This window comes from Lipotes vexillifer, unplaced genomic scaffold, assembly GCF_000442215.2.
Source record: "Lipotes vexillifer unplaced genomic scaffold, Lipotes_vexillifer_v1.1 scaffold397, whole genome shotgun sequence".
Classification (NCBI taxonomy): domain Eukaryota; kingdom Metazoa; phylum Chordata; class Mammalia; order Artiodactyla; family Lipotidae; genus Lipotes; species Lipotes vexillifer.
Window position 1 is genome coordinate 2,988,440 of NW_006772681.1, and position 21,524 is coordinate 3,009,963.

General features: G+C 42.5%; 1 protein-coding gene across 1 annotated transcript in view; it reads right to left on the reverse strand.

Annotated features, from left to right (window-relative positions):
- The window catches only part of PHF20 (PHD finger protein 20), a 138,312-nt gene that overhangs the window by 90,085 nt on the left and 26,703 nt on the right, over positions 1 to 21,524 (reverse strand). The window contains exons 4-5 of the mRNA XM_007447754.1: positions 7,844 to 8,015; positions 6,880 to 6,964 (exon numbers count right to left, since the gene is read on the reverse strand). Of these exons, the coding sequence (XP_007447816.1) occupies positions 6,880 to 6,964; positions 7,844 to 8,015 (257 nt within the window). The remainder of the gene's footprint in view (positions 1 to 6,879; positions 6,965 to 7,843; positions 8,016 to 21,524) is intronic.

Consider the following 21,524-nt stretch of genomic DNA (forward strand, 5'->3'; position numbering starts at 1 on the left):
ACACACACACACACACACACACACACACACACACACACACACACATATATATAAATAATACTTACAGAGGTATATACAGTTGGTTGGTTAAAGCAAGCAATGAGATGACAGGCTATGGTAAGGATTCTACACAAGGCACGTCAGCAATGATTGATGAATACTTACAGCAAAGGCCTGGGTTCCTGTCTTCCTGCCTCTATTGTGAGGGTGTTGGCAAGCAAAGGAGCAATGATAATAAGCAAGGCTGTGGAGCTCTAAACAGACTCTTTTCAAGCAACCATGGCAAAGCTCTGGCCAGTCTAAGGATGGGGGTTTGGGGGTGGGGACCTTAAGAACCCAATTCTCAAGAAATCTTAAATATTAAGCATGCCAACAAGCCACCCAAGCCTATACTTTCAACTACCTTATCAACAAAGTTCATCAACAGTTACATCAAAATGAAAACTGTCGGGGGCTTCCCTGGTGGCGCAGTGCTTGAGAGTCCGCCTGCCGATGCAGGAGACGCGGGTTCGTGCCCCGTTTCGGGAAGATCCCACATGCCGCGGAGCGGCTGGGCCCGTGAGCCATGGCCGCTGAGCCTGCGCGTCCGGAGCCTGTGCTCCGCAAATGGGAGAGGCCACAACAGTGAGAGGCCCGCATAACGCAAGGAAAAAAAAAAAAAAAAAAAAAAAAAAAAAAATGAAAACTGTCGGGCTTCCCTGGTGGCGCAGTGGTTGAGAGTCCACCTGCCAATGCAGGGGACATGGGTTCGTGCCCTGGTCTGGGAAGATCCCACATGCCGCGGAGCGGCTGGGCCCGTGAGCCATGGCCGCTGAGCCTGCGCGTCTGGAGCCTGTGCTCTGCAACGGGAGAGGCCACAACAGTGAGAGGCCCACATACGGCAAAAAAAAAAAAAAAAAAAAATGAAAACTCCATTTTTACAGACATTTCAAACATCCAGAAGGACAAAATGCTACCCAAAAGTCCAACATTTTCAGCTACTTGAAGTCAATTTTGAAGCTTACTCCTGACAGCAGGCTCAGAATGGAGGCCTTAGATGAAGGGATGGACCCCGAGTTCCATGCAAGTCTACAACAGAGCTAGAAGCAGGACCCAAGCCTGTCTGCTGGCCTCTGACTAATTCTTCTCCCACCACCCTACACTGCCTATTCCCCAAGTCCCTCAGCCTCAATTCCAAACCACAAAGCCAAAGCACCACTGGCCACTCTGAAATGACCCAAACTATGGCCAAAGGTGCTCAGGGGCCACTGTCCTTAGATAACAATATCCTGGCCCTGACCCTTTTTACTTCCAAAGAACTACAAGGGATCATCTTGAAACTTTCTCCCTTGATCATGCACATAGCCTAACCTGGGCTTCAATAAATCAGAGGGAACAAAACAACACATCCCACAGACAACAGTGGTCTAGACCCACTTCTGGAGAGAGGCCCCAAATCTACTTTAATGGTTTCATGCATAACTAAAAGAATGTCTTCCCACGGAATCCTCCCAAGGGTGGCTGGCAACAGAGCTCTCCCATGGCCACAGACCACATCTAACAAAAAACATGTAAGTGACAGAATCCAAAATAAGAACATTCTTGACACAAAGGCCACCTGCCACAGGCTCCCTTAAGAAGCTCCTGTCTTTACCAGATGAAACAAAGCTTCCTGGCTTTCCCCTCTGGGGGTTAAGAACTCAGCATATCAGACAAACTTACAGAAGTCAGTAATAGCAGAACGGATGTAAGAACAAAACTAGAGACGTATAGAAAGCTCATCTTCTCTAGGACCAAGGAAACAGGTGACTCTAGAAAGGACAGATTTCTGTTGCTCTTGAAATCTACCATAACTGTGATTCAGGGCCCTTTTACTACCCTGCTCATTCTCCAGGAGTCAGAGAATTCCATAATATCATGGATAGGAGCTTTCAAACATGGTTTCTCAAAGTCCTGATGTGCCTAAGGGGGTGGGCAGAGGGATGGGATAAGTGGATGTTTGCAGGCAACCTCCCCCTAAGTCTTTTCCTCTTAGGAATTTTACATAATGGGCTTAGGTTCTGTAGCCAACAATTTCCAAAAATGCTCATCTAGTCCAATTCCTTCTCCCATTTCTAACTGCTCAGAGGAGTCTAGAGCAAGGAGAATGAACTGCTTATAATCATCAAGCAGGGACTGGGACAGGGCCTGTCTCCAATCAGGGCTCTCAAGACACCACCGGGCTCCAGGAAGTACAGACCATCTACACTCACCCTACCATATCAGGTGCACGTACACACACACACACCACCAGCAAGCATCTGGCCCTGACAACTTCTGCTGTTTAAGGAAAACCCTGATCCAGAGAAGCAGCGTGGTACTGTAGGAACTGCAGTTTCAGGAAACTTGGAGCACCACAGACCTCCATGCAGACCTCAGGCTACCATTTACCTATATGCTCTGTAACCTCAAGCAGTTTCTCCTGTGAGCCCAGTTCCTCATCTGTAAAATGTGGATGGGGTTGACGGCAACAACCTTTCCACGTTTATGTGAAGACTAAATAAGATCAGATATGGAAATTGCTTAGCAAAGGGACTGTCACAGAGCAAGGGATCAATATGTGGTTCTAATTACCATCATCTACCAAGTCACTTTGACAGAGAACCTCCTTCCCCCATTGAAGGTAGGAGCCGAGCTAGCAGCTACATGTATGGGCCTAAATTGTCCTTTTATCTCTATTCGAAGCTGCTCATAGTCCCAGTGTTCCCACATTTCAAATGTAGGTTCAGTTACAGCATGAAGAAAACGAAAAATAGTAACTGCTTCAACCAGAGACTCTAGAAATAAGACCATTTCCATAAAATCTCCCAGTTTAAATGCAGACTTCAGGCAATGAACAAAGAGATTGAACTGGGGTACAAGGAGGGGACGAGGGGGGCGAGACCCAAGGATATGCATAATTTTAAGGAAGAGGGACCTGATTCGCCTGTGCACTCAAGTTAACCACAAATCAACAGGAAGGAATGATTCCTCATTTTGTTGTAAATGTGAACCTACTTTCAGTTTCCCCCAGAGAATGCCTTGCAGAGCAGGGGCACAAACCCCCTGACAGACAAGCGGGTCTGACATCCTCGGCATAAAAACAGGGAGCTGAGCAGAGGTGAGGTCAACTCACCAGAGATGGCTTCCAAACAAAGATTCCCTGGAAGCAGAATCCCTTCTTTTTCTCCAACACAGACCAAGGATCTAACAAGGCTACCAGGTGTGGCTGCCTTCACACAAAATGATGCTTAACTGCCATTGCCAAGGAATCATTCCAGATGAAAAGGGCTAAATAACATGGCATTGCTCTCCCCAGTTTCCAAGTGCTAAATAACTCCCTTAAGAAACTCTGGGGCTTCCCTGGTGGCGCAGTGGTTGAGAGTCTGCCTGCCGATGCAGGGGACACGGGTTCGTGCCCCGGTCCGGGAAGACGCCGTGGGGCGGCTGGGCCCGTGGGCCATGGCTGCTGGGCCTGCGCGTCCAGAGCCTGTGCTCCGCAACGTGAGAGACCAAAACGGTGAGAGGCCCGCGTACCGCAAAAAAAAAAAAAAAAAAAAAAAAAAACAAAAAGTTTTTCTCTATATTAGCAATTAACACATAGAAGATATAACTAGAAAAAACATTTTCTCCAGACAGCAATAAAAAATATCCCTAAGGGGCTTCCCTGGTGGCGCAGTGCTTGAGAGTCCGCCTGCTGATGCAGGAGACGCGGGTTCGGCAGGGTTAACGAAAAAAAAAAAAAAAAAAAAAAGAAACTGAAAGTTGCTATCAAAAACTCAACAGATGACAAGCTTCTTTTCTAGAAATAAGACATTTCTTGACAACTTATTCATGTAAAACAGATCTTTTGGGGTTTTTTTTCCTTGTGTTCTTCCAAGCTTCTGCGTAGAGAAAAAGAGAGAAAAAAAAGAAAAAGTGTGTCTGAAATACATCAGTGTTAACTCCCTGTGACAGGGATGAAGGAAAATACTTTAACAGTGCAAAAAATAATAGTGCTGAAAGCTGTCAACAAAAGATTGAATGTAAAAGTAAAAAGTGTACATAGTTGTAAAAAAAAAAGGAGTTTTAAGACATGTTTATTTTCTATGCACTTTTTTAATTTAAGTGATAGTTTGATTAATAAACATGTCAAGTTTATTGCTGCAAAAAAATAATTAAAAAAAATAAAAGTTGCTATCTGGTTGTGATTCAGTCATGCCAGATTCCCAATGCCAGCAGCCAGTGCTCTCCACTCTGGCTAGGGCCACTACCCACCAGCCTGCTCAGTCAATGCTCAGCCTCAGCAAAACCATCAAGGAGGTTAAGAATGGCAGAAAAATCACACAAAGCCTTCTTAAGATGAAGCTATAGAAAGTGACTTCACTATATCCCCAGTCTCCTCCTAGCAGCACCAAAAAGACAGAATAACTTTTACAGGAAATAAAGGCACCACCTTGCCTGCAGAGGTTCTTCTCACAGCACCATTAAGCCGTGGTGGCCCCTGCTAACCAGAGAAAGAGTGAAATTAGAGTCCAGCATTGTCCCTCCCAATCCTGCAACTGAGTTACTAGGATAAATCATGAGCTAGAAACTGCCAGCTCCCCTGGATTAAACCTAACCCAAAGGCAGCACCTAAGAGTCATTATTTCATCTCAAAATCAGGCACAGATCTGAGCACCCACAAAGGCTAGCTTTCCTTCGCTGTCCACGGTAGCATTAATGCCACACAGCTGGTTCCATTAACTTTCAGGATTGCCCCTCCCCCATGTCCCTCCTTCTCCTCCCTCTTCCAATTAATCTCAAGAACCAGAAAGGATGGCAGCATAATACAGGACTTCAGACTCAAGAACTCTGGGGAAAACAGGTTCTCCCAAAAATATCCACTCATTTTCAATGTCCTCCAGTTAACTAAAATTCACTGAACAGAATTTGAAGCTTACAGAACTAATATATTAGGGTAGCAAATGACCACTGTAGGAACAAATTACCTCAAGACTCTCCCTCCTATAATTTTAGCTCATGGAGGAAATAAACTGAAAAGATTTTTTAAAACAACTTGCAAAGCTCTGGTTGCCAAAGTTTAAAAGACATTTAAAAACCTTAATTAACTACGGCCAATAATTCAGTCAATGACTTTTAGTCCTTAAATGATCAGTTCAAAAGATTTCAGACCCAGGGCTTCCCTGGTGGTGCAGTGGTTAAGAATCTGCCTGCCAGTGCAGGGGACACGGGTTCGAGCCCTGGTCCGGGAAGATCCCACATGCCGCGGAGCAACAAAGCCTGTGCACCACAGCTGCTGAGCCTGTGCTCTACAGCCCACGAGCCACAACTACTGAGCGCACATTCTACAACTACTGAAGTCCACGCGCCTAGAGCCCGTGCTCTGCAACAGGAGAAGCCACCATGATGAGAAGCCCGCGCATCGCAACGAAGAGTGGCCCCCACTTGCCACAACTAGAGAAAGCCCGCGTGCAACAACAAAGACCCAATGCAGCCAAAAATAAATAAATAAAATAAATTTATTAAAAATATATATTGGCTATATTACCTGTGCTGTACAGTATATCCTTGTAGCTTTTTCTTCTATGTTTGACTTGATTTTCCCCATATTAAGTGAGATCAGTCACCATTTTAATAAAAATGGATCTATAAATTGTATTTAATGAGTGTTTGATATAATAAACTACGTCTTTTACTAAAAGGATTTAAAGCAGTTTAATAACATGTAAGCTTTCCTTTAAAATAAATTTTTAGGTTAAAGTGATACATATGAAAAATAGTAACAGGATTTTATTTTGAGCACTGGCTTATAAAGTAACTTAGGGAAACAAGGGACTATCCAAAAAGACTTAATCCATGAACAGGAGGATCAGTAACTGTTTAGACAACTTAGAAGATACAACCTTGCTTTGGAGGCCTGTGGTAAAAGAACTGTGGTTTAAGGATAACCTACATCTGTCAACCCACACTGGTCTAATAGCTGCCGGGACTGGGGGTGGCGTGAATGTAGCAAGAGAGGAACTAAAATTTCTGCTACACGCAAATGTATGTTCATTTTTGACCATTTCAACCCATTCTCAGACAAAACTTCTTGGTCACCCCAAAGTCCAGCAGAGTGCTGAATAAATACTTGAATAACTTCCTTGAATGAAAAATCAGTGTGGCCTTAGAGTCACCCCAACACTGGTACTAAGAGGTCTGTTTGCCCTAAACATTCACTGCAGGAATCATGGACATACCACAAACATCTTGGCAGAAAATGTTAAAAAAAAGGAAAAAAGGTATCACTTGAACCCCCAGTGTGTTCTCTGTGTGTCAGGATGCTGACCACACATATTACCTTCATAACCCTCCTCTTCTCTTGCCTTTGTATTAGCAAAATGAGCCTCTTTGGGACATGTTCCCGGTCCTGACTCCTCACATGTTCTAAACTCTGGCAAAGGCATTCCAGCTCAGTGCTCTAAATCCCAGTACCCCAATTTCAACTAGTAACTCTGATACTACAGACCACTCTCAATCACCTTGCATCCACAAAGCACATTTTTAAGAAAAGTTTGCTGTTTGCTTAATTTCTAGGCTGTTCACAAATAACTAAAAGGAATATTAGGGACTTATTTCATCTATTATATTAGGAACTCCTAGACAGCAAGAACCTACACACTTCCCAGCAGAGTGACAGATGAACCATGACTGTTTTAGAAGGCAAAGAACCAAACTCCCCCTCTTTAACCTACCTTTCTCTCCATTTATAATTTCTTCCTAACTCCTGACAGAGTAATTAACTTAAAGAGAGAGGATTCCTAGGCAATATATACATACTGAAAATATACTCTCAAACTCCAAAATTACAAACTCACCCTTAAGTCAAGAGTAAAAACAATTACAACTCAAATGCCTTACCATCCTTGTTAACAGCAGTGACTTTGGCTGGGTAAAAACGACAATCAGACCAGCAAGCAAGGACCTGCTCATTTATTTGAAATTCCTAAAAAATATTAAAAAACAAAAAAGATCCTGTTACCAATCCAATTTCATAGGACATACATAGTAACAGAATTCATAAAAGAAGCTGAAATTGACAAGGGCAGGAAGGGGAGATGGCTACTGGGATGGAGGAAGATGTTTCTGCTGTTCAGCATTGGGAGCCAAAACAAAAGGGCTAGACACAGATTTTTGCCATTTTAAGAGTTTTGGACAGCCATAGCACAGCACCAATGATAATCCTATCCTGTCCCTGAAAGTGAGTCTAAGAGCCCAGGACCACCAGGGAACATACCAACTACACAAGCTGGAAGGAGAGAGTCTACTTCATCTTAAGGGAAGCAGCATTCATGCCACCTAATGCCATCCACACTTTTAAAGGGTCTTTTGACAAAGGAGGCACTCATTCACCATTAATATTTCATACTGTTTTCCCGGCACACAGTTTGCATTGCTACATTTTGAAGAATGAATATTCTTCAAGGTCTTATAAAAGACCTTAATATGAGGCTAGCACAATGCTCCACATGGAATGATTGCTTAATAAATGATCAGACAGCAGATGAGCTTACTAAATGATCTAAAGGGACACAGTGGTGTAAAATAGAGAAAGTCCCCATTCATCATCAATGCAGTCTCAACCAAGTTAGTTTATGAGCTGTCAAATCCATCACGTCATACAAACAGATGACAGCTGAGATTCTTCAACAACCCCCCCCCCCCCCCCACCCAGGGCCATGGAGATCTCAGAGTTGCACTACAAGCCTAAATAAGGATGGTCCCCAGATGCTATAGACTTTCACACTAAACATCAAAGGCTGGAACATAAAGTACCTAACGGCTGACCCCACTCATTACTGAATTACCCAGATTTGTTACTCACAGATGATCCTTCCTCTTCATGTAAGCCCTCTTTCCTCAGCTGTATTTTCTCTAAAGGGCGTAAATAAGGACTGTCCCAGCAGAACCATTCATCATAACGATGGTTCCAACGCTTGAAATGGATGAGTACTTTTCCTTCTTCGTAATCAATATCTTCTATGTGAGCTGGATACCTGAGTCAGGAAAAAAAAAGAAAATTAAATGCCTTTAATACCCACCCAAAATAATCAAAATGATACCCTTCCAAACCTCTTCCCAAAGGAGTAGGTCTCAAAGTACTAAATAAAGCCTATCATTTAGAGGTTCTGTGTCATTGTGTCAAATTGAAAATTATGAAGGCTAACAGACCTGGGGTTCAAATCCCATCCAGGATATTCCTTAGTCTGTGATTAAATTAACCTTTCAGAGCCTGAGTTCCTTCATGTAAAGTGGAAGAAGGATACCCAACACACTGTGCTGCAGTGCAAGTTAAACAAGATGACATATACACAAGACCCAAGCACAAATGAGGCAGGAAGCAAACATTTAACAACTAGACTATATTTTACATGTGTTAAAAAATTCAAATGACCATGCAACCCAGATTGTGTTAGTCTCAATTTTAAGAATTTTAAGAATTTTGTTATCTATATATTGGAGTACTATGAAGTTGTTAAAAAGAAGATGGCTCTATGTCATGATATGGAAAGCTCTCCCATGATGAACTATTAAATGAAAAGAGCAAGGTGCAGAACACTGTGTATGGTAAGTAAGTTACTGCTTATTTTTTTAACAAGATGAAAAAGAATATATATATTCATACATGCTTAAATATGCATAAAACATCTAGAAGAATACATAAGAAACTAACACTGGTTACTTGTGGAGGTATGGTCAGTTCACTAGATGGGTTCTTTCAATCTCCAATCCACTCTTCTAGATTGAGAGTTGGGAAAACCAACAACTACATTTCCTTCACTCCCTTACAACTGGCAATCAAGGTCATGGAGACCTGTGGATTTGGAAGCAACTGTAGCGGCCAGATGCAGTGCTCCAGTGCAGGACCTCTCAAACTTCCATGCAATGCAAATCATCAGAGGATCTTGTTAAAATGCAGATTCTGATTCAGTCGATGGAGCTAAGGTCTAAGAGCTTTAAACAAGCTCCCAGGTGCTACTGACATGCTGGTCTACGATGGTAAGGGTCTAATGTCTAGTCACTGGCTTCTTGAGTGTCAAGCAGCAATGGTGGGGGTGGCAGTAGCAGTAGTGAATTCCTGACCTCCAGATCACAGCTCCAGTGGTGGGTCCTTCAAATTTATACTCTAAGGGCAGCCCCCTTGGGTCCCACTCCTCCAACTCTTCCAACAATCTTGTAAGTAGCCGATTTCTTGTGTTAAATCCTTTTGTGGTTCAAGTACACTGAATGGTTTCTGTTTCCAGCATTAAACTTGACTGATACAAGAGGGGAACTGGGTATAGCGGCAGGGAGGGGCAAAAGTGGGATGGAGACCTTTTGCAGTATACCTTTTAATACTTTTTCATTTTTCAACCATATAAATGTATTGCTCATTCCAAAAATAAATAAATGGTTAAAAATAAAGAAAAATAAATATGCAATTGTTCTCTTAAATACACTTGTATTAATCAGAATGCTATTCTAGATTGAGAAAGTTTATACTCTACCTATTCGTTATTGTCTCCCTACAACTTGGACATGCACCATTTCCTTCTTCTTACATCTAACACTTAGTACCCTACTGTCCTAATAAATATGTGCTACCTAAATGAAAAGGCCTGCTTTCTTGTGTCATCTGTACACTGTGTCCTCTTCAACCCTAGACTAGTATCTGCTAAGGCAGTACGCTTGGAGTTAACTAACCACAGAAGGTTGCAGATACTGGGCATTCAATAAACATTCAGCAAATGAATTCTATTCTCCCTATTCTTCCCAAAGGTCAAGTGTCTTGTCAGTTCTTCAAACCCAAAGCTCTCAGACTTCAGCTGCCCATTCCAATTTCAGTCACTCTCCAAGTTCAGGCCCCAATCACTTCATGTGGGTGTTTCTCACACAGGACTGACAGGGTATGCTTTTCAAAATTCCTAATGGTATTATGCATACATTAATTGCTCAAAAGATATTAACAAAAGGAATAAACAGCCCTGAAACTAGTCCCCCTACTCCAATCCAACTTACACACAACTGCCATAAATATAAGCTATCTTGACTAAATATAAGCTATCTTGACAACAGACTAGCTAACTGTACGATATCGTGAACTGAGTAGTACAATGGTAGGACATAAAGGAGGCTTCCCTAAGTCTATTCCTCCCTATAAAATGAGGAGAAGGATACGGATATCTCAACTGCATTCCTCTTGCCCTCTCATTCAGTCAGCCTACCAGAGACTAGTAAGCCTCCCTAACTCACTCCTATTCAAAGCCCTTTCTTTAGTGGTTTACTATCTCTAGCTATAGTTTTCAAACAGGTCTTTGGAAAAACGTGCAGAATTAATTTTTCACAGAACTAAATTTATTTAATTTATAGAACTTTCCTACTAAGATCACATTCTTTCTAATTTTTTGGTGCTTAAATATACTTTTGAAATTAAAACAATGGTAATTGTTTTTAATCCTTACTAACATTATGCAGCCATTAAAAAGAATAAGGCAGCTCTCTATGTACTGATTTTTAAAGATCTCTAAGAAAAGTGCGGGGGGCGGGGAACAACTCAAGATTGAAACGGTATTGAATGCACTACCATTCATTTGGGGGAGGGGAGAGAGCCAATACATTCGTACCTGTTTTTAAATGCGTGGGCTATCTCTGGAAGGATGATCAAGCAACCCGGTTTGCCTCTTGGGAGGGGAACTGGATAGTTAAGGAACTGGAGAGGAAGTATGAGACTTATTTTATTCAATATATATCCTTTTGTTTGTTTTGAATGTTGTACCATGAACATGTATTAAATATAAAAAATATAATTAGATATTTATTTTAAATATCCTTATTTGGCAAAATAAAAAGTTGGCACCTCAGTACAACCCCAAATTCTTTTGAATTTGCACTTGGTCAGTGCCTTCTAAAAGTCTGGTAAGTCTGGACCCACAGAAATAACTGCAAAATCCTAGGCTAGCAACTCCACTGCACACACTCAGAGTATGAAGGACCTCTGGGCCCTTAGCTAGCTAAAAGCTACTCCCTTGTTCAAAAACTTCACAGGGCACAGGCATCCCACTGTCTGCAGACTACACAAATCTCTCCAGGAGGATCAAGAATAACCAAGGGGTCAGTAAGTTTTCCTAAGAAGGTTGTTCTCCCTACTTCTCTAAAGTGTGACAAGGATACAAGTCACTCATTGTGGATGGGGAAACCCAACTGCCATTTCACAGAAGAAGACAAGCAGTTGATCTTAAGAGATCAACCCAGTAAGGCCTGGTGCCTCACAACTGCACAGCTGCCTTGGGGACAGCTCAGATTCATCAGCCAACAGAACATTATTAAGTGACTTTGATCTGGCCAGTCAATTCCAGGTCTTGGAAGAAATTATAAAATGTATGTGGTTCTGGCCTCTGCCCTTGAGAAGAACCAGACACCAACTAAGTTTTTGTTTGTCTGTTTGTTTTTCCAACTAAGTTTTAAAACTACTCTGTGGGAAAAAAAAAAAAAAACTACTCTGTGGGAAAAAAAAAAAAAAACTACTCTGTGGATAGACATTCTCCCGAAGAGGAAATGCAGATGGGCAACAGGCACACGAAAAGATGCTCAGCATGGCTAATCATCAAGTAAATGCAAATCAAAATAACAATGAGCTATCACCTCACACCTGTCAGAATGGCTATCATCAAAAAGAACACAAATAACAAATGTTGGTGAGGATGCAGAGAAAAGAGAACCCTTGTACACTACTGATGGGAATGTAAATTGGTGGAAAACAGTATGGAGGTTTCTCAAAACCTAAAATACTAAAAATGGAACTACCACATGACCCAGCAATTCCACTACTGCGTATATATCCAAAAACAAAAACAAAAACACTAATTCAAAAAGATACATGTACCCCAATGTTCACAGCAGCATTATTTACAATTGCCAAGGTATGAAAGCAAGCTAAGTGTTCATCAACAGAGGAATGGAGGGAGTTCCCTGGTGGTCCAGTGGTTAAGACTCAGTGCTTTCAATGTCGTGCCCCAGGTTCAATCCCTGGTGTGGGAACTAAGATCCAACAAGCCGCACAGCGCAGTCAAAAAAAAGAATAAATAAATAAAATATTTATTTTTAAAAAAACAGATGAGGGACTTCCCTGGTGGTACAGTGGGCAAGACTCCACGCTCCCAATGCAAGGGGCCCGGGTTCGATCCCTGGTCCGGGAACTAGACCCCATATGCATGCCGCAACTAAGAGTTCACATGCCACAACTAAGGAGTCCGCCTGCTGCAACTAAGACCTGGTGCAACCTAAATATATAAATATTTTTTAAAAAATAAAAAAAAAAACAGATGTATGGATAAAGAATATATGGTATATATATATATATATATATATATATATATATATATACACACACAATGGACTACTACTCACCATAAAAAAGGAACGAGGGACTTCCCTGGTGGCGCAGTGGTTAAGGATCCACCTGCCAATGCAGGGGACATGAGTTCAAGCCCTGGTCTGGGAAGATCCCACATGCTGTGGAGCAGCTAAGCTTGTGCGCCACAACTACTGAGCATGCACTCTAGAGCCTGCGTGCCACTAACACTGAGCCTGTGTGCCACAACTACTGAACCCTGGATGCCTAGAGCCCGTGCTCTACAACAAGAGAAGCCACTGCAACAAGAAGCCCATGCACCGCAACGAAGAGTAGTCCCTGCTCACCGCAACTAGAGAAAGCCTGCATGCAGCAATGAAGACCCAACACAGCCAAAAATAAATAAATAAATTTATTAAAAAAAAGAAAAAAGGAATGAAATTTTGCCATCTGCAGCAACATGGATGGACTTGGAGGGCATTATGCTAAGTGAAATAAGTCAGACAGAGACAAAAATATTGCATGATATCACTTACATGTGGAATCTAAAAAATACAACAAAGTAGTGAATATAATAAAAAAGAAGCAGACTCACAAATACAGAGAACAAACTAGTGGTATGGGTAGGGGGAGGGGAAATACAGGGATGGGAGAGTGGGAGGCATAAACTACTGGGTGTAAGATAGGCTCAAGGATGTACTGTACAACACAGTGAATATAGCCAATATTCTGTAATAACTATAAATGGAAAATAACCTTTAAAAACTGTATAAAAAATTTTTATTAAAAAAAAAACTACTAGAACCAACAAGGACCTACTGCATAGCACAGGGAACTCTCCTCAATACTCTGTGATAACCTGTATGAGAAAAGAATCCAAAAAAGAATGAATATATGATATGAAAAACTGAATCACTTTGCTGTACACCTGAAACCAACACAACATTGTAAATCAACTATACTACAATAAAATTAAGAAAAAAAACAAAACTACATTAAAAAAAAACCTACATGGTGTAACCACGTGAAACAGCTTATAATCAATTGCTTTTTACTGACAAAAAGAGTAATTTTGGGCTTCCCTGGTGGCAGAGTGGTTGAGAATCCACCTGCCAATGCAGGGGACACGGGTTTGTGCCCCAGTCTGGGAAGATCCCACATGCCGCAGAGCAGCTGGGCCCGTGAGCCATGGCCGCTGAGCCTGCGCTCCGCAACGGGAGAGGTCACAACAGTGAGAGGTCCATGTACCGCAAAAAAAAAAAAAAAAAAAGTAATTTTATCTGGTTCAACCCAAATACTGGAACAACCATAAAGGAAGCTGGAGAAGATGCAGCAAGGTTAACAAAAGAGGAGATGTGGGGCTTCCCTGGTGGCACAGTGGTTGAGAGTCCGCCTGCCAATACACGGGAAACGGGTTCGTGCCCCAGTCCGGGAAGATCCCACATGCCGCGCAGCGGCTGGGCCCGTGAGCCATGGCCGCTGAGCCTGCGCATCTGGAGCCTGTGCTCCCCAACGGGAGAGGCCACAACAGTGAGAGGCCTGCGTACCGCAAAAAAAAAAAAAAAAAAAAAAAAAAAAAAAGAGATGTGAATGGAATCTGTATAGATGTATAGACAGAAAAGGGGAGAGAGAATTTCCAGCTTCAACATGTAACTAACAGCTACTGATGAGACTCTAGTTTCCAAACTAACATTGCAGCTAGGAGTCACATTTCTAATGGAAATACTACCCAGAAAGCAGCAGACATTAAAAACCAAACTGAAACAAAACTTAGCTCTGGGGAGGAGAGAGGGATTGGGAATAGCCAAGAGACTTTAGCTTGTGGTTTTAATTTTTACAAGGATTTAGTCACAAAATACCTGTGTAAGCAAAAATAAATACTTTTAAATGAAAAGTTTTGAAAAATATTTAATGGGCTGATATCAACCAGTAGCTTCATGGTTCTTGGATTTATATGCTGCTTGGCACATCCACAAAACAGAATATTATGCAGCTGTAAAAAAAAATGAGAACAAACTATGAATTGACAAAGATTTCCAAATTTTAAAAAGTCAAGCTATAAAATCACGCATATCTTATACCTTCTGTGTTACAAAAGAGGAAAATAAGAATATACAGTATATTTGCTTTTGGTTAAATATTAAATAAAGAAACAACGGGGCTTCCCTGGTGGCTCAGTGGTTAAAAGTCCGTCTGCCGATGCAGGGGACACGGGTTCGTGCCCCGGTCCGGGAAGATCCCACATGCCGCGGAGCGGCTGGGCCCGTGAGCCATGGCCGCTGAGCCGGCGCGTTCGGAGCCTGTGCTCCACAATGGGAGAGGCCACAACAGTGAGAGGCCTGCATACCACAAAAAAAAAACAAAAAAACAAGAAACAATGGTAGGAGGACTTCCCTGGTGACACAGTGGTTAAGAATCCAACTGCCAATGCAGGGAACACGGGTTCAAGCCCTGGTCCAGGAAGGTCCCACATGCCGCAGAGCAACTAAGCCCGTGTGCCACAACTAAGCCTATGCTTTAGAGCCCGTGCTCCACAACAAGAGAAGCCACCACGGGCTTCCCTGGTGGCGCAGTGGTTGAGAATCTGCCTGCCAATGCAGGGGACACGGGTTCCAGTCCTGGTCTGGGAGGATCCCACATGCCACGGAGCAACTAGCCCCGTGAGCCACAATTACTGAGCCTGTGCATCTGGAGCCTGTGCTCCGCAGCAAGAGAGGCCACGATAGTGCGAGGCCCGCGCACCGCGATGAGGAGTGGCCCCCAGTTGACGCAACTATAGAAAGCCCTCGCACAGAAACGAAGACCCAACACAGCCATAAATAAATAAATAAATAAATAAAATTAAAAAAAAAAAAAGAGAAGCCACCGCAATGAGAAGCCGGTGCACCACAACGAAGAGTAGCCCCCGCTCGCTGCAACTAGAGAAAGCCCGGGCACAGCAACGAAGACCCAATGCAACCAAAAATAAATAAATAAAATTAATTAATTAAAAAAAAAAAAGAAAACTAAAAAACTTGCAGAAAAAAAATTAAAATAAATAAATAAAAATAAAATCCAACCTGGGGGAGTTCCCTGGTGGTCTAGTGGTTAGGATTTGGTGCTTTCACTGCCATGTCCTGGGTTCAATCCCTGGTTGGGAAACTAAGATCCCGCAAGACATGCGGCACAGCCAAAAAATAAATAAATAAAATAAAATTCAACTTGGAAAGGTCGGATAAGCTAAACTTCATAGTAAATTAGGTTACTATGGTGACCTTATCTTAAGCAAGTGGTATAACTGGTCACTAAACCAAGAAGCCACAGAAGGGCAGTGTAGCCAATCAAAGGTAAAGACACAAGAAGAATGACAAAAATTAGAGAAAAGAGAAATTCATCAATTCCCCTGACATTTTCTGAGTACCCACTCTGGGCCAGGAAGTGTACCAGGGTTTAGAAATACAGAGCAAAATCTATAAAGTCATGTGATCACAACAGCTGACAGAGGCAGGAAGACAATGTTACAAGGCACACAGGGCTTTTCATTTCCTCAGACATATACTACCTTCCCATACCGGGTCTGTTCACTTCACCTGAATCACTTTCCCCTGTCCACTCTTCCCAGGAAACAGCCTTACCCTCCTGCAGCCTCAGAATCCCTGACTATCTCAAGTAGCCCCCTTCTCCTTCCAATCTGTGTCAGTTTCCTGCTTGCTTCCTTCATAAATAACATTTGACCCAATCTGTAATTATTTCATTTGTTCCTCTGTTTACCTGTTTATGTTTACATGGCCTGCTTCCCCAGGATATTACAGACACCCCTAAAGACATCTATCTCTTACTGCAGTATCCTCAGGAAGAATAAATGTATAACTATACACACAAATAATTGTAATAAAGCATCACAGGTGCAACTACAGACGACTACTTAAGGTAGAATAGGATACCAAGGAGCAAAAGGCTAGTTCTAAGGCAGAGGGGGAGAGGAAGGAGGCTGAGGAAGGAGGGCCAAGTCAACTAGTGAAAAGGAGACACTTGACTCAATCCTGAAAGATGAATAGGCATTTTCCAGGTGATGAAGGAGGCAATGAGACTGAAGAGTGTTTCTGGGAGAGGGTGTAATATAAGTAAATCAGCATAGGTACAGAGGAAGAGAAGCACAAAGGAAGATTAAGGAAGTACAGGAAACTGAAGGTGAGAAAAGAAACAGCAACTCTGTGTAGAGAACTATGCAGGAACCTTATGGATTCCACGGACCACTGGGTGTTAGTGAACACAGAGCTGGTGGTCCACAAGGTCTCCTTAAGGAATATTTTATTGTGCTTTTCCATAATCCAAACCATCTTTATTAGAGCTTCCCAGCTGAGATGCCACAAATGGATTACAGGTGAGCAACAGCATGAAAAAGGTTGAGATGCACTGATCAAGATGACCACCATATAATCAAGTACTACTAAAGAATTTCAGTGTGTGTTTGCTATTAACCTAGCATTATATGATCACTCTCAAAAGGTAGCTGTAGTGGTTTTAAAAGACATCTGCAAATTTGACACTTCTTCCCTCCAAAAGTGGAGACTAACTATCCTCCCCTTGAATGTGGCCTCATTTCTAACAAATAGAATGTGGCAGAAGTGATGGTGGAGGACTTCAAGTCTGGGTCATAAAAAGTGCTGCAATTCTACACTTCTGGGCAAACACCCAAAAGAATCAAAAGCAGGGACTCAAACAGTTATCTGTATATCAATGTTCATAGCAGCATTATCCATAACAGCCAAAAAGTGGAAGCAATCCAAGTGTCCATCAACAGATGAATGGATAAACAAAATGTGATATGTTCACACAATGGAATATTATTCAGCCTTAAAAAAGTATAAAATTCTTATATATACCCTACAACATAGATGAACCTTGAAAACATTATACTAATGAAATAATCACAAAAGGACAAATACTGCATGATTTAGAGTAGTCAAATTCATAGAAACAAAAAGTAGGATGGTGGTTGCTAGGGGCTGGTGGGGAAGAGAATGAGGAGTTACTGTTTAATATGTACAGTTTCCATTTAGGAAGATGAAAAAGTTCTGACAACATAGGGAATATAGCCAATATTTTATAATAACTACAAATGGACCATAACCTTTAAAAATTGTGAATCACTATATTGTATACTTTTAACTTATATAATACTGTACATCAACTACACTTTAAATACATACATACATACATACATACATACATACATACCTAGTTCTGGAGATGGGTGATGGTGATGGTTATACAACAATATGAATGCAATTAATGTCACTGAACTATACACTTAAAATGGTTAAAATGGTAAACCTTATGTTATGTATATTTTAACACACATACACACACACAAAGCACTGCTGCTTCTTGGGTTCCCCATTTTGGGGGAAGCCAGGTGTGGTGTCACGAGAACATTTTAGATGACCTATGGAGAGGTCTACGTGCAACCAGAAGTTTCCCACCAGCAACTAGCACCAGCTTAAGACAAACATAAGACTTCGACCTAGAACCCTCCATTAGGCTGCTCCTGAATTCCTGATCCACACACTGAAAGGATAACATTTGGTGTTGTTTTAGGCCACTAGATTTTGAGAAAATTTGTTACACAGCAATAAATAACTAACATAGTAGCATTTTGCCCCAATGCTACTAAAAGTGGGATCCACAGATAGTACATAGGTTGGAGGCACCAGTCCCTATGTTTTTTTGAGTTTGAGACACACTACTCTACACTACCAGATAAGCCAGTCTCCCCTAGGGCTCCACCAAGGAAAGGAGAGGGCTGTGGGACAGTGAAACCCACACCAAATAAAATGGAATAACTCCATCTGCATGTCCAGAAAGACAAAGAATAGTCCAGGTCTGACACAGAAATACAACATTGGCTTGTCCACAATATATGACCTCAAGTCCCAGGAAGGCTTGCTGCTCAGAGTCTTGGCTGCTTCCGTGCAAAATTAAGCTGCCCAACACCGCACACGCTGCACATGCTTAAATTAGAACAGCTAGACAGTGCTGGCAGAAATCTGTTTGGTCCCCCCACATACACACCAAAAATACAAACTGAAAAAATGTTACAGGGGGAAAAAGAGGAACAGAAAGGACAACAATTTCCCTCTGATTTCCTACTCCAACCGGTCAGCATTCACTCACACGGCTACTAATAACCAATGTGTGTAGTTTACTCTAGGGGTTATAAACTGCCTTTGCATAAGGTATTTCACAGGATCTTTACCACCATCACATGAGGGCTTAAGGAACTATTATTATCACTGCACCCATTTTACATTTCTGGAAATGGAGACTCAAAGAGAGTGACTAGGAAGAGGTTTAACCAAGATCAGTATCCAAATCTTCTCACTAAACCCAATGAAGAGCCTTCTGCTCTTAATCTGACTTCACATGCAAACATGCTTGTACTAACACAGGTCCACAGAGGTATCTTTTGTGTTAGCTACCTAATGGTCTACCTGGTGGTAGCCCATAATTTGCCTAAACTTTCCCCCAAGGGTTGGGCATTCAGGCTGCTTCAAGATTCTTCCCTATATAAAGAGCCTTTCTGCAAACATACAGCAATCATTTACTTCAAGAATCAGAGTGTACCTCTCTATTCCTGGCTCAGGGCACACACCAGAAAGCAAACGACTTCTATGCACAAAAGTAACATTCTAAGCCATCTCCAGCCTTTGTGGAGAGGGGATGGAGATAGAAATTGTGTTTAGTGTAAAACAAAGGGCTGACTATTAAGCTGCAGAAAAACTGTGCTGTTTTGGATGCCTTAACTCTTTTCCTACCCCTTCACCACTTCCATTAATCAACATCGGGCACTTCTAACTCAGGAAATGTCTTGAATTCATCTCTCCTCTCTAAGCTGATCATTTCTCACAATTGAATAGTCAGTACATCCAGGTTAACTCCTATACCCCTCTACCAGTACTGGCAAAGGACCAGATACAGAGACACTCAATAAACGTTTGGTGACTGAATAAACACCACCACTTTTCTGTTCCTACAAGGGATCTGACCATGTCTCTCTCCTGCTTAAAATCTTCCTTTCTAGCCCAGTCTCCCACCACTCCTGATCTGTCCCCTCTCCAGACTCTGAGAACACAACATATTCTTTGAACTCTTTTTGCTCACGCTGCCCCTTCTGCCTGCTCTCACGCTTCAGTCTCATCCTGGAAATCTCATCCTTTAATCTCACTTCCTTGCATATACCCTCAACTCCCTGGCCCCTCTTGCACTCCATCATACCTGCCTGGACAAACCCCAACTGTAGGCAAATCAGAATATCCACATTCTCCACTCCTGCACCCAGGCAGCTGATTATGCTGGAGAATACACACACGGTGATGGGTCTCACTTTATTTTCCTTTTTTTTTGGCAGCCCCGTGCGGCATGTGGCATCTTAGTTCCCCAACCAGGGATGGAACCCAAGCCCCCTGCATTGGAAGCACAGAGTCTTAACCGCTGGATCACCAGAGAAGTCCCTGATGGGTCTCATTTTAAATGCATGGCCACAAATAGTGGTTCCCCTGGGGGTGAGGGGGGCTGTGTGACTGGGTATGGGAAAAACGGTCTTCTGAGGTGCCCAGAATGTCTATTTCTTAATCTGGGTGATTACACAGGTATATCCATGTATAAAAGTTCATCAAGCTACACACATAAAATATGTGTACTCTAAAATAAATTATAGCTCTACAAAAGTTCTTTAAAAATAAACATTTTGGGGGGCTTCCCTGGTGGCGCAGTGGTTGAGAGTCCACCTGACGATGCAGGGGACATGGGTTAGTGCCCCGGTCCGGGAAGATCCCACATGCCGCGGAGCGGCTGGGCCCATGAGCCATGGCCACTGAGCCTGCGCGTCCGGAGCCTGTGCTCTGCAACGGGAGAGGCCACAACGGCGAGAGGCCCGTGTACCGCAAATAAAAAAATATAAAAAATAAAAAAATAAAAGCAAACATTTTTGGGACTTCCCTGGTGGCCCAGTGGGTAAGACTCCAGGCTCACAATGCGGGGGGCCTGGGTTCGATCCCTGGTCGGGGAACTAGATTCCGCATGCATGCCGAAACTAAGATCTCACGTGACACAACTAAGACCCGGCACAGCCTAAAGAAAAATATTTTTAAAAATAAAAAATAAACATTTTAAAGTAGTAGCATCTTTTCTCTCTTCTTAATTCAATGTCTTACAACTGTAAACTGCCATAAAAATCATTATCAAAAAAGTTTTTTAAAATTCCAGGACCTACCACTGGCTGCTGAGTGGAAAAGAGCCTGAGGAGGAGGAGTCCAGAAGGACGCAGGAGACCAGTTAGACAGCCACTGCCGGGCTTCACAAGATCCACAATGGGAGCCTGGACCACAGTAGGAGGGGGAAGGTGGCAGCCAGTGTCGGGGTCAGGATAGACCCTGCAGGTGGATCTGACAGGATGAGCTGATGTCCTAGGTGATGGAGTGGAATAGAGGAGCCAAGGAGGCTCCAAGGGGCCTCTAAAGGTTTTGCCTGTTGGGTTCTGTATAACTTGTCTGTTTTTATCTTTTACTCAAAATCATCATCATCCAGAACCTAGAAGCAGTGACCCTTCAGCAGCAAGGGACATACCTAGAGCCCAGATCTCAGCATCTAATACCATTTTCCAATAAAAGAAACCAAGGCTCTTTGGAGAAACAGCTGATTCTCAGACTAGGGCAGGAAATATACACAAGATGAGCCTGGGATATTTTGTAGTGCCAGAAATAAGGAAGCGTTAAATACAAAATTATGATGGGAGTACGTCAAAAGGACAAAAGAGCCAAATGAAAGAGCTCCCAATATAAAAACAGGAGCAACAAAATAAATAAAGTAGTACTGGATTATACCCAAAGTCTAAAATAAATGTCTGAGTCCATACTGATATAAATAAAATCATCAAAAACAAGGAAAATCTAAAAACTAATACAGGACTTCCCCAGTGGCACAGTGGTTAAGAATCCGCCTGCCAATGCAGGGGACGTGGGTTCAAGCCCTGGTCTGGGAAAATCCCACATGCCACGGAGCAACTAAGCCCGTGTGCCACAACTACTAAGCCTGTGCTCTAGAGCCTGCGAGCCACAGCTACTGAGCCCGGGTGCCACAACTACTGAAGCCCACACGCCTAGAGCCCGTGCTCCGCAACAAGAGAAGCCACTGC